At 45.0% G+C, this 12,202-nt stretch overlaps 4 protein-coding genes across 4 annotated transcripts; 1 reads left to right on the top strand and 3 right to left on the bottom strand.

The window, feature by feature from the left end:
* Positions 1-54: 54 nt before the first annotated feature.
* Bfra_003735 (uncharacterized protein) lies at positions 55-3,217 on the bottom strand (the record flags this gene model as incomplete). Its single annotated transcript, XM_037334141.1, has 2 exons — positions 55-2,309; positions 3,079-3,217. 2 exons carry the CDS (start codon positions 3,215-3,217, stop codon positions 55-57), a joined length of 2,394 nt encoding a protein of 797 aa, XP_037194228.1.
* An 800-nt stretch (positions 3,218-4,017) lies between these two features.
* Positions 4,018-6,150, bottom strand: Bfra_003734 (putative gtp-binding protein; the record flags this gene model as incomplete). Its single annotated transcript, XM_037334140.1, has 1 exon — positions 4,018-6,150. One exon carries the CDS (start codon positions 6,148-6,150, stop codon positions 4,018-4,020), a length of 2,133 nt encoding a protein of 710 aa, XP_037194227.1.
* A 230-nt stretch (positions 6,151-6,380) lies between these two features.
* Positions 6,381-7,216, top strand: Bfra_003733 (putative 50s ribosomal protein mrp49 protein; the record flags this gene model as incomplete). The annotated part of the gene is made up of 3 exons (XM_037334139.1): positions 6,381-6,419; positions 6,552-6,655; positions 6,763-7,216. 3 exons carry the CDS (start codon positions 6,381-6,383, stop codon positions 7,214-7,216), a joined length of 597 nt encoding a protein of 198 aa, XP_037194226.1.
* A 593-nt stretch (positions 7,217-7,809) lies between these two features.
* Bfra_003732 (putative ubiquitin-protein ligase protein) lies at positions 7,810-11,615 on the bottom strand (the record flags this gene model as incomplete). The annotated part of the gene is made up of 3 exons (XM_037334138.1): positions 7,810-8,732; positions 8,782-10,977; positions 11,030-11,615. The coding sequence occupies 3 exons, from the start codon at positions 11,613-11,615 to the stop codon at positions 7,810-7,812; spliced, it is 3,705 nt and encodes a 1,234-aa protein (XP_037194225.1).
* Positions 11,616-12,202: the final 587 nt, after the last annotated feature.

Raw genomic sequence — 12,202 nt, 5'->3', positions numbered from 1 at the left:
CTCTCCACGCTCGAAACCTCAAATTTGGTTATCTATCTTTGTCCTTACTCTCGATTAGTTACCAGCGGATGGCGAGAGAATGTTATGTTCTTCTGCTGTATAGCCTGCCTTAGTAGTTTTCTCCTCGACTGACGAACTTGGACCGACACCATCATAGCCACGAGTGTCTGAGCCAGCCACCCTGCCATCATTCAAATCTCCCAATGATAATCGTCCGACAGTTTGAGCTATCGCGGGTTCCATGACATCGCTTGCATCTGTCCCCTCTATCTCCTTATGCACACTTTCCTTAGCCTCTTGCTTCTCGTTCTCAATACTGTCTCCCTTAACAAGCGATCTTGTTGAGGATCCTTCGATCATCTGTGTATGCTTTTTTCCTTTTGATGATGGTGATGATGATGAGTATTCCGCACTTGTTCTCAATATTGCTTGCTTGTCATTCTGCGTTTCTTCACTTTGCGATTCCTCCCAATCTCCATCATAACCACGATCAAGTTCCGCCTCGGCTTCTCGCAGATCCTCTGTCCATCCTTGCACCTTCTCAGTCTCTTCTTCTATCGCATCAAGAAATATTCCCACCGCATCCATCTTCGAACCTATTGGTGTATCACTGTCTAGCTTATCTAGTAGAGTCTTCTTTATCTTTGCAGAATTCTGGAGTTCTTCCCTAAGTTGTGTGTGTCTTCTTGGTAGATCCAATTGTGTCTGTTGGGCTAAGCTTCGATTGTCTTGCTGGTTTCTTTCTTCCACTGCTCTCAGTTCTGCAGCGTCCAAAACTGCCAACCTCTCTCCTAGGTCAGCCAAATCAATATGGACATATGGTCGATTCTTGCTCGTAATACAACCAGAATTGATGTCTTTCGTGTCTTCTTTTTTGGTGATATCACCCTTAGTGCCTGGAAGTGTGTTGCTGTCGCGGCCAAGCCCTCCAACCCAAGAAGCCGACTCATTTTCCTCGGCCTTAGCTCGCGGAAGAGACGAAAGAGGTACTGTTACGCCAGCTTCAATGGCATTCGGTGTGTCAGACGACTTTCTTGCAGAATACCAGAATCTAGAATCCTCTAGTTCTTGAGAAACACTACCATGACCAATTGGACGTGGTTCTCGGCCCCAATACCATGTTGTAGATTTGCCTGGTCGTACTGGAGTGTCTTCCCAGTCAGTAGCAAACATGTTTGTCTTGACTCGAGGTGTGATGTTTTCATGTGTTCGGCCATTATTAGGGAGACCTGGAAGTGTTTGCTGTGCCGTTTCTTGTTCTACAAGAGGAATTCCAATTCTTGTTTGAGAAGCAATTTCTGAGTCTGTAGTAGTATAGCGATCAGGGAGTCCTTGAGAAGTAACATCCTGAAGATCAGAACGTCCGTTTATAAGTATCCGAGGGGCAGGATGCTGATCAAGAGTATCTTGTTCAACCGGGAGGCTGTTCGGCTTTACGTAAGGAGCAATTTCTGGTACAGCAGCGATTTGACGTTGTCGCGAAATGTCATTCAAGAAAAGACCTGCACTCATCCGAATTTGCTCCGCTACCACCTTCGAAATTCTTGGCTCTTGCGTTGGATAAACCCATTCAAGTTTGCCAGTCTGAGGCCAGAATACCAGTCGTTCTGGCTCTCCGCCATCTGCGACACCTGCATCTCGCAACAAATTGACATATTGTAGACTATAGTCAGGATTCTGACCTGCCTCCATCAACTTGATCGCGATACTCGACTTCGCCTTCCGAAGATTCATCGTCAACTTCTCTATAACTCCTGTTCTCCAAATCTGTTCCAAGTGTCCCCAACCGTCTCCATGCAAAACCCACTTCTTGGCTATGCCCCAGCGCTGATCGAATTTAAGTTGCTCTTCAGCAACTCGCAACCAATAGTTCAGCACTCCCGCACATTTCTTTACCTTTTCCAACCACTCCTTTGCTGCGTTCTGTTGAGCAAGAATTTGTTCACCTTGCATATAGACACTTCGTCCCGGCTCTGTTTTCATCAGTCCATCAACCTCCTTCGCGACATCCATACAGCTATCCACGAAGTATTTCCGCGTTGAATGCGATCCATATGCAATCAACAACCACCTCAAAGCCGTTGAAGAAGTTACTGTCTGGTATTCCAACACTCTTCCAAGTTGATATCCTTCCTGCTGACCAAAAATGGTAGTGATGTGGCTAGCAACGCTCAGTGAAGAAATAAGACCGCGCTCCAGTGCTTTATCAACGTTGAATTTGAATTCTGGATAATCTGTATTGAGAAATAGCTCATCGATAAATATATGATTGAGCCATGATGTGTTGAGGGACTCTCCTTCGACTGGGCCTGTCAAAAATGTTACCAAAAGGGTTGGAAGACAGGGTTAAATGCTTACCGAGCGTCGAAAAGGAGTTCTGATATGTGGTAGAATTGTATTCCTCCATTTTTATCAACTTTCTAGAAGAAAAAGAAAAGTTGTACGGTGTTTATGAGTAAGCTCAAGAGAACTTATGATTTTGAAAGAGATTTGAAATGTGCTTTGTAAAGTGATTTGTGTAAATATTTGCAAAGTGTAGGAATGGTGTTGACAAAGAGAGAGTGGTTTAAATACTGCGACCAGATTGATAAATTTTCCGACAAACGTAAATGTGATTGTTTAAGTTCAAGTTCACACAACATGATCACAGTCATAGACTGTGTTTAAAGTTGTGAATAATTAATTATTTCACTTGCTACAAACTCTCTTGAGTGAATGTTCGCTATGTTTATTGACAATCTTTAAACAATTGTTTTTGGTGCTTTAGTTTCTTTGAGGGAATTGCACTCCTTTCTTCCACCACACCATCTTGGACCTGATCACTTGTTCTTTTCAGAGTTCCCATGAACAAGCCTCACAGTTCCTTTTCCTTTCCTTAGACTCATCAGAGAGTTCCGATGCGAGTAGGCAATATTCCACAGAAAATTTACAACCTGCGGGACATTCTTTTCCCACTTTATGATTCCTGACTATTCTACGTGAAAGTGGAGCCCACGATGTGATCTCTAAAATACTGATTAGCAGCTACGCCTCTAAAGCCAATTGAACAGCGAAGCAGATACTAACTTCTACCCTTACAAGTGTGACGAACATCAAAATCATATGCCGCCATGTCTTCCACTAAACCTTGGGGGCTTTCGGACGCAGCAGCAGAAAGCTTGGGAGAATCTGGCGGATGGACGCTCTCGTTGTCAGACTCTCCGTCGGTGAGCGCCATGGTCACAGTCGATCAGGAGTCTTGTCTGACGAGAATTGTCTAGGCGACTGGATGTGTCCGAATATATCCGAATACTGCACAACAGGAGAGGAGGAACCCAGGAACAAGGTAGTCAAGCAGACCGACAGATACCAATCGATAGACTCGTACGAAGCCAGACACGAATATTGAAACGGCGTGAGGTCGGCAAGTAAGTGAAGAATCGCTGATATAGATCCAAAAAATAAAATAGATGTATATAAGTTATTCGCTGTTAATATATGATATATTGTATATGAAGTAGAGGAGAAGAAGAAGAAGAAGAAGAAGAAGAGAGGAAAAGACGAATATTTAAACAAATGGATAAATATAGTTGTTTCCTTTTTTCCATGGAGATGATTAATCGAACACTCTGGGCGAGGCAAGAGCAGGTATCAGAAACTGCATGAGAGAGGGGGAAAGAGACGTAAGGTAAGAATGCATCTGGGTGGAATGTTCTTTCATATACTTCTCATATAGTTATACTGAGAATGGATGTTCGGGTGAGTCTGGATTGAGATCTATAAAAAGACCTTTCTTTGCTTGCATCCATTTAACATATTCAAATTCGTCAAAATAACATAACGAGCCCTCTTATAGATTATTGGATCCGTTCAAAACACAAAATTGATCTCAAAGATAAAAACTCACATCATGTCTGCTGATTCAGACTATTGAACATCCCAATTGAGAAAGCATGCACAGTGATTAATTTTCCATTGACTATATTGTGAGGGGTATTTTAACATTAGCGCCTGCCTATTATGCTCATCATGTAACTCCTAAGCTCCCGCTGCCCTCGCTCTAGCCTTCCTCGACTTCTCAAAACCTTTCATGCTACGCCTCGGTCTAGCTTTAGTTTTCGTCTGCGGCTTAGCATTAAGCATGAATGCATTCATAGGTCTTCTAGCAGCGATGAATTTGCCCTCGGGAGTAAACACTTCTACAGATGGCCATGCTTTTTCGTCCGCTGCTTCTTCCTCATCTCCCCATGCCCAGGTTGTGTCGTTTGCAGTATTACTTTCGGCTGCATCTGTCTTCACGAGACGTCTTTTGCTAACCTGGGCGACCAGCTCAACCCATCCACACCCCTCGATTATAATATCTGTAGAGAGGATTTGAAATGGGAGTTCATCCACCTTGCCTTTATCAGACAATACAGTGGAGCTTGACTTCAAACGCGCCTTCGTAACATCCCATTTTAAAGGGAAAGTACCAGCCGAAGCAATCTTCTCTTCGCTTCCAGCAATTGTAATGTTATCAATAAATGGCTCTTTACCTCTACTTTGCATAAGGATGGCCTTCTCAGTAGACGTCAGATGAGCATCAGGTTTTATTGATGTAAAAGCATAAGCCATCATAATGATATCAGGATCTGTGGGTGTAATCCGAATGAGACCGCCGCCTAGTACTAATGACTGGCCAGGTTTCATCACTTTTTGTTCTGGCTTAATCCGAGATTTCATTACCAACGAATTTCGATATTCCGGTTGAACATGAAGCTCAAGTTCACCTCGTGATATTCCGGGGAGATCGATGAGTTCTCCCTTTCCATTGCCAAACGGAACTCGAATTGGTGATGCGGTAGTGCCAGGAAGGGATGAAACGAGTGGCATCGATGGATACGCCGTTTCCTGTTGTGCTGGGGGAAGAAGTGACATTGTGTCATTTGATTCATCATCAGGCGTTTCATTCTCTGACAGTGCCTCGTCCGCATTTTCTGATTCTACCCCCATCGCTTTGAAGGTACCCATAGGTACAGTAGCCTCACGGGTAATATTGTTATCAATATTTGCACCTATCGATGGAGATTCTCCGATAGTGGTTTGCTTCGCCTCTTTTCTATCTTCTAGGACATCTAATGGAAGAGGTTCTCCAACAATCACTTCATTCCCTCCCCTTCCCTTCGGAAAGATCTCATGGAAAAGCCGACTCTTTCCCACATTGACCTTCCCAACCATCCAATTTCCCCCTCCCCTTTCAAAAACATCCTCCTTCAACTTCTTTGTCCACCACCCTCTTTCCGCACTCACACATCTAACATTTCCCAAGCGAACCCCTTTTCCTGCTCTCCCTAACGCGTCTCTCAGTACACTCGTTAAATAAGGCATCATCCCATCAACTAGCGTTTTCGTTGGAGCTAAAAGATCCGACCGGGTAATAACAAAATCGACTTCCATCTTCCTGTCACCGTAGAACTTTCCTGTTCTGGAACGACGATTGTGAGATCGCTGGGGCGTCAAGTTCAACGTCTTGTTTAGAGCGGGTATGAAAGACATAGGGAAGTCGGCAGCATCTATGACATGATATATATGATTATATTTATATGGCGATTCGTCGATCGTTTGTTGAAGTGCTCGTATGGAAGGATGATAAATAGAAACACCCGTTTGGTGATTTTTGAGATTGTGACATCGATCGCATACTGGCTGTTCTATGGATGTAGTCGCGGACGAAGAGGTTTCCATTCCCAATGTCTCGAGAATCGTGCTGTCGACGTTTTCCAGGGCCTTTTTGACTATCTCATCTTCTGCCGTGGCTTTTGTATTTTTCGCCGAGTGTGAGGTCCCCAGAAAGTCCTTAACTGATCTCCTTGTCAACGAATAATAGCCCGCTTCATCTTCGACTGTTGTCTGTGATAATGCACCGCATCCGGCGCATTGTGAAGGTAATCTTGCTACAGCTTGCGTGGAAGCAACAGAAGATTCCGGTGTATCTTGAACCTGGGTTTGAGCTTGCGACTGGACATATCTTCGCTGTATCCTAACACTCTTTCGCGGTTGATTATGTACCAGCTTTGGGGATTGCAGATTTCGCGCAAGTAGCGGGCAAAGAAAAGTAGGTATCTCAGCGACCGCACATTCCGCCTGCTTTGAGAATCTCAGGGCAAGTCTTCCATAATTAGAGAGTGGCATATCAATTATCGAACGGGCGCATTGTACTTAAAAATGATCGCGAATTCGCTGGACATTCATCCCACCAAAAAATAAATTTGGTCGGAGGTCGGAACTTTTTATCGACAGGGGGTCAAAATCCTAGTCTCAAAACCTCAGAAATATATTCACAAGTCAAGCTTCCTCCGAACCTCACCCCACGATCTCATACAGTATATTTTATTTATTGTATTGACCTTCACATATCCAAGATGGTTAACTTACTAAAACGCATGGCCAAGCTTAACTCTGTAAGTAATCGTACATTTCTCTCGCAATGGTCGCAGATGCTAACAGAATTCGCAATATAGAAGGTAAAGATTCCCCCATAAATGGTATTCATTATTTGAAGATTCGAAATTGACTCTCCTGCTTCTGCACAGTTACTCGGCATAAGATTAGGACCCGGCGCAGCGATTCTCCCACCAGAAGTTACCAGAATACATATGGACTTTGCTGCTGGACTGAATGGACATCTCGGACCAAAGTACATATCCCCTCCCCCTCCATCTACTTCCCATCTGTCCCCCTACTCCCGTACCCCGCCCCCCTCTCCTAGATATCAACCGCAAAAGCTAACCTCTCCCCCCCCAGAAAATTCTGGCGCAACTGCCTTCCCCGCCTCAAATACCACAACCCCGCCGTTCCCATGACCGTCAACCGCAGCCATGACACCTCCCTCCCCGCAACCCTAACCATCCACTTCACCGACGCCTCCCACGCCTCCTCTCCACCCCCCATAAACAGCACCGCCTCCAATCCCGCTGCACCTTCCACCCCAGGCGCTCCCACAGCCTACACCAAAACCATCGAATGCAAGCACCGCGACGATAACGCCATTCTCTTTGATCTGATGGAACTAACGAAGGCTAAGAAAGTTCTACCCACCGCAGCCGAGAAACAGATGTTGAAGGATTTAGCGGCGATGAAATTGAAGAGTCAACAGGATTCGCTGTTGAGTGCGGCTGTTAATGAAAAGATTCGGGCTGAGAAGGCGATTTTGGATCAGGCGAGAGGTGAGGTCGCTGCTGCTTCTGCCGATAATTAGAGAATGGAGCGAGACAACGACGATGGATGGGCACGGGACGTGGAGGAAGAAAAGGAGAATTACGAGAATGAATGGACATGGGTGTAGAATATGCTGTATATATACCAGGCGTTGAGGAGGAATACTCACATGATGGGAAAAATGAAAATCAAAATGACTAGAAACAAGTAAGGTATTTGATACATCATTGTATATGGGAAAATACGGTTATAGTAATAGTCACGCAGATAAGGGATGAGAGAAGTGATATATGAATGATCATTAACGAAGAGATATTATCTCGTCTCATCTAATTTCGATGAATGGCTCTGCTTCTCATGTAAAAGGCATGCAATCTTTGCCGGGATCAAGTTCAGTCCAGTTCCAAGACTCATGCAAATACCTACTCAATTGTCCAGTTCCTGAATGACAATCGAGTCACCAACGCCAATGCCGACACCAAAACCTTGGGGCTCCATTGAATACAAAATAAAGACGCCCATCTCCACCAAACGTTAGCATGACTTGTACTCTATCTAAAATGATTCCCTTCTCTTTCTATTCTGATCATTTCCCTACCCACACAAACCACTCACTCCAACAACTGTACCTCACTACTTCAATCCAAATCCCTCACTCTCATGGACTGCTCTCCAAAGTTTTCCCTCCAACTTTTCCCTCGTCGCATACCTCCACAAACTCAACGCATTGAAGCACGTCCTTGCCACCGGGAATCTCTCACTATCATCCCCCAAACAATTCAATTTAATAACCAAACTAGCTGCACCCATTGCCGGAATACAAGAACTGCCTGTAACAAAGCTCAAAAGTTTTCTTTGATCCTTTGGATCCGCTTTTTGAAAGGATTCCCAAAACCATTGAATGACTGGTTCGCGCTCTGCTGCATCTTTTGGTCCCCAGTTTTCACACACTGAGACGGCGCGGAGAGAACTTATATCTAGTGGCTCATCGGAGCCTCTAATGAGGAGTTCAATTTCTTCGGGTCGGAAAAGTGATAAAGCGTTTCCTCCACAAACGGTAAAGAATCCACGTTTGAAGGGTTCAAATTGTCGAGCTACGGCACTGTCTAAAAGATATCGCACGTAAAGATCCACAAATTCTCTTCGATTGGAGTTCGTCACTGGTTTCTTGTCGCCGTCGGGGCAGAGAGGTACTTGGACTGTTTGTCCATAGCGATCAACGTCTGCTACGAAATCGCGACAAAATATTTCCTCAACGTCTCCATCAAACTCAAGGAGTTGTCTCAGCCCATGAGCCAGAGCAGGTCTAAATTCGGCCAAGTCTTCCAGAGAATATGTCATAGAAGGCTTCGCATGTGATGTTGCACCGGGTGCTGCAGCTGGGGCAGCGGCGAGTAATTTTCGGAAAGCGAAAGGAGGCAGCGCCACATCGAGAATAGTTGAATTGTAGATAGCCAAACCAAGTACAGCCCCAACAAGAAAGTATTGATCGGTTGTTTCAAAGCTATTAGGATTAAAATAACAGAAATGAGAGTCCTCATCGTATGAGAACATGCCTGCTTATTGTTAATTTACAGTCTGAATCACATCGGAGGAGATACATACCATGATCAGGATTGAAAACTTCTCTAACAAGAAGAAGGAACCATTCTTTTCTCAAGCCACCAGCATCAATACCCTCTTCGCCCTTAAATTCTATCTTCAAACTCTTCTTAATCTCCTCACCACCGGTTCCCACAACCTCACTAACCCCTTTCAAGCTATCCTCCACCAAGCACTCTCGTCTGACTTGCAAAAGAAGATTCTGACTGACGACTTTACGTGTCATGATACTATTAAAGAACGCCTCTCTCGCCTTCACTTCCATTTGACGACGAGCATCATGCTCCATGATTTGAATTTTTGCCCAAATACTAAGAAAGAAAGGATATTGGCAAAAAGCAAACTTGCTACGCTTGTTTTCCCAAGCCTCAAAATCAGCAACAAGATCGGAATAATCGAGCAAGGTGTTGTAAAAGTGGCTTGTCGGTAACATCTGTCCGTGTGCGGCCAGAGCTCTGATCGGAGTTCCAATACTAGGTTCCGTACTTTTTGACAGATACTCGGCTGGCGATTGAACGCTACTGAGTAACTTGCCTTTTCTATGCAACCCACTATTATTGGCTGAGAAAAGAAGTGCCATCACCCTGGCAGCCGCCCTGATCTGCCAATCATCACTATATACAACAGCTTTCTGCTTCGTCTCCTTTTTCTTATTGGTACTCTGCCCAGCTTGAAGAGCCGCGTGAAAAGCTGCGGCATTATTATGGGATTCTCTAGAACTCATATGAGGGACTAAGCCAGAAGTCGGGTCGGGTCGATCAGCCTCGCGAGGTTTCCCATGCTGTCTGGTAAGTCTATAAGTGACAAAGCTGCCGACCAACTCTGTGGTACGCTGGAAATGACCCTCTGGATATCTAGCGAACCACGAAACTATATGATGATGGCATTCATTTGGAGTATTGGAAAGCAGTCCCACAATACGTTTGATGATTCCTGAGTGTTGGCCAGACGCTCCTTTTGTAGCATTCGGCGGTTGTTTAGAAGAAGACGAAGGTTGACCTCTAGTTTTCGTCACATTGAGATCACTAGCTTCCGGTCTCTGGTCGTTCGGTGGCGCTCTCGGCGCTGGATTTCTTGGAGTGTTACCGTTTCCAGGGTACAGAAGAGGATTGGCTAAGATGATCAAGAGAAATCGGAGATTATCAGGCTCCTGTAAAGGACGTCCGGGGCGTTTCAATAGACCTTCTGTAGCCTTCAATAAAGTTCTCTGAAGATGCAACTGAGCCTCTGTGATTGTATCCTCAATTTCGGCAAGCTCGCCATCAGTGGGCGCTTGAATGACCGGGCTGGATCGACGTGATATCAACTCATCCAGCTTGCGATGCCAAATCCTTCCTGGATTCGATACAACATGATACCATTCATTGAGATCAGGCCAGTCAATACGAGGTGATTTGACTGTAGTAAGATCGCAATGCGGATTCGTGCGTATCGTTTCAACAGGTCGTTGGCCGCGAGTTTTTTCAGGGGGTTCTTTCTGATTTCCAGTCCACCAAGAACCGTTCTCTGCAATATCTCCCAACATCAACATTCGGGGATCAAGTTCTTCCAAAGGAGTCTCTGACTGCGGATCATTTTCGTCTGGAATAGTGGCCATAAAATTCTTTAGACCACTCTGACTTCCTGCCCTAGGATTGGGATGTTGTCGCATAGTACTAAACGAAGTATTGATACAATCGAACTGGCTAAATGATGCTGTAATATATTCTTCCAAGGGTCTAAAGAGGTTTCTGGTGACATTATCTTGTCTTCCGTGCATAGGTTCGTCGAATTTTCCCGGTGGATGTGGAGGACTTCTACTTGGCGGTTGACTAGCCAATTGTTTGGAGTAAGTACCAGAGCCCATTCGATCACGTTTTTCCATATGGGCGCCAAGGAAACTGCCAGGAGATGAAGTTGAGTAGGGCATTGAACGCGAACCTGGCCGTCTTTGAGCGTCTATACTTGGGCGATCTCCAGAACTGCTTCCGCGTCCAGGAGGAGGGGGTCTAATGGGAAGTGCTTGTGAACCAGGTTGATTGAAATGTCTGGGATACTGATATTCTTGTGAGGATTCCGTCGTTTCAAATGTAGGTGACCTTGGCGAACTTGACAGTGTATTAGAGGCATCGGCTTCGTCATGCTTTAGTCGATTGATCAGGTAGGTAGTTACACATCGTTCCGCAATTCTTCGAGTTTTCTCAACAGATAATGGCGCCACTGTAAAGGTCAGATATGAGATCTATAATAGATCATCCCGCGCATAGCATACCTCTAGAGAATTGGGGTTTACTCAACCCAGAGTAAGTCGTAGATTTACCGCCTCCTGCCACTCTGAGTCCATCATTCTGAGGTGGAGTGTATGGCTGAAGATCGTTTACTGTCATACAAACTTTGCATCGAAACGTATGAAGTTCTTTCGGCCAACTCACGCTCGAATTGCAAGTCATACACTTTCCCGTCAAAAAATCCTTGTCTGGCACCCTCGAAGACCTAGCCCCTGTATTATGCTCCGGTGATATATCGTCGTCATCAAAAAACGCAATTCCAGGTGGTGTCGGCGCGGTCACCTTCTTCTTGCTATTAAACAGCGACGGGAAAGGATGGCTCATAGATCTCCCATGGCTCGAAGTCGGTTTGGAGGAATTCGAGGAATTCGAACCCGAGGGACCTGGCCGGCCGGCCGTGGTCAATGTCGGAATACCATAAGCATTATCCAAGATATCTGCCTCCGTAATCTTTGCTCTCCCTCTTATTTTCGTCGGCGAATCAGGTGCTGGTCCAACGGTAGCAATGCTCGAGCCAGAATCGATCCGTGCGCTCGAAGAAGCAAGTAGGCGGCTAGACCAAGGTGCCATTTTATTATTTTCAAACGATGTCTGCGAAGTGCAGGCGTTCTAGTTTGACCATCGGGTCCTCCAAAAGTAGTTTGCGAAATCAATTGTAAATGTTGTGCGAGGGCAGTAGTTCAGTTCCTCTCTCGTGTGGTATATCCAAGCTATCTTTTGTTTTCGTAATCGAGAGTCCGTCCGTTCGTTCGTGCTTGAACTTTAGGGGCAAGTGGTCTCGGGCTCTTTCCTAAAAGTACTCTCATGAAATTAACATCTAAAATTACGAGTAGTGAATGTTGCATTAGATTTTGACCTTCGTCCTAAATCTCCAAAGGGGGATCTCCTCTCACAACAAGCATGGATTGGTTATTTACCGTTATCGTATAAATTTATATTGTTAATCTTGCAGGTTTATCTCAGTACATATTGGGATGGATGTGGGCTAAGGTAGGTTTCCCCACAAGAAATGCCTGGCTCCCTGGATTTGATGTACGACCTAGTAGTGGTAGTGGTAGTGTCAAAATAGTGTAGTATAGTACCTAGTTTATGCATAATTGGAATGGCTTGAAAACGGAAATGTTATTCCTTTGCCAAGAAATAAGAAAATCTCCCCT

The sequence above is a fragment of the Botrytis fragariae genome (genome assembly GCF_013461495.1).
Source record: "Botrytis fragariae strain BVB16 chromosome Unknown tig00000045, whole genome shotgun sequence".
Lineage (NCBI taxonomy): Eukaryota > Fungi > Ascomycota > Leotiomycetes > Helotiales > Sclerotiniaceae > Botrytis > Botrytis fragariae.
Note: the sequence above shows the minus strand (reverse complement) of the source record. Positions and strands in the feature narration are given on the sequence as shown.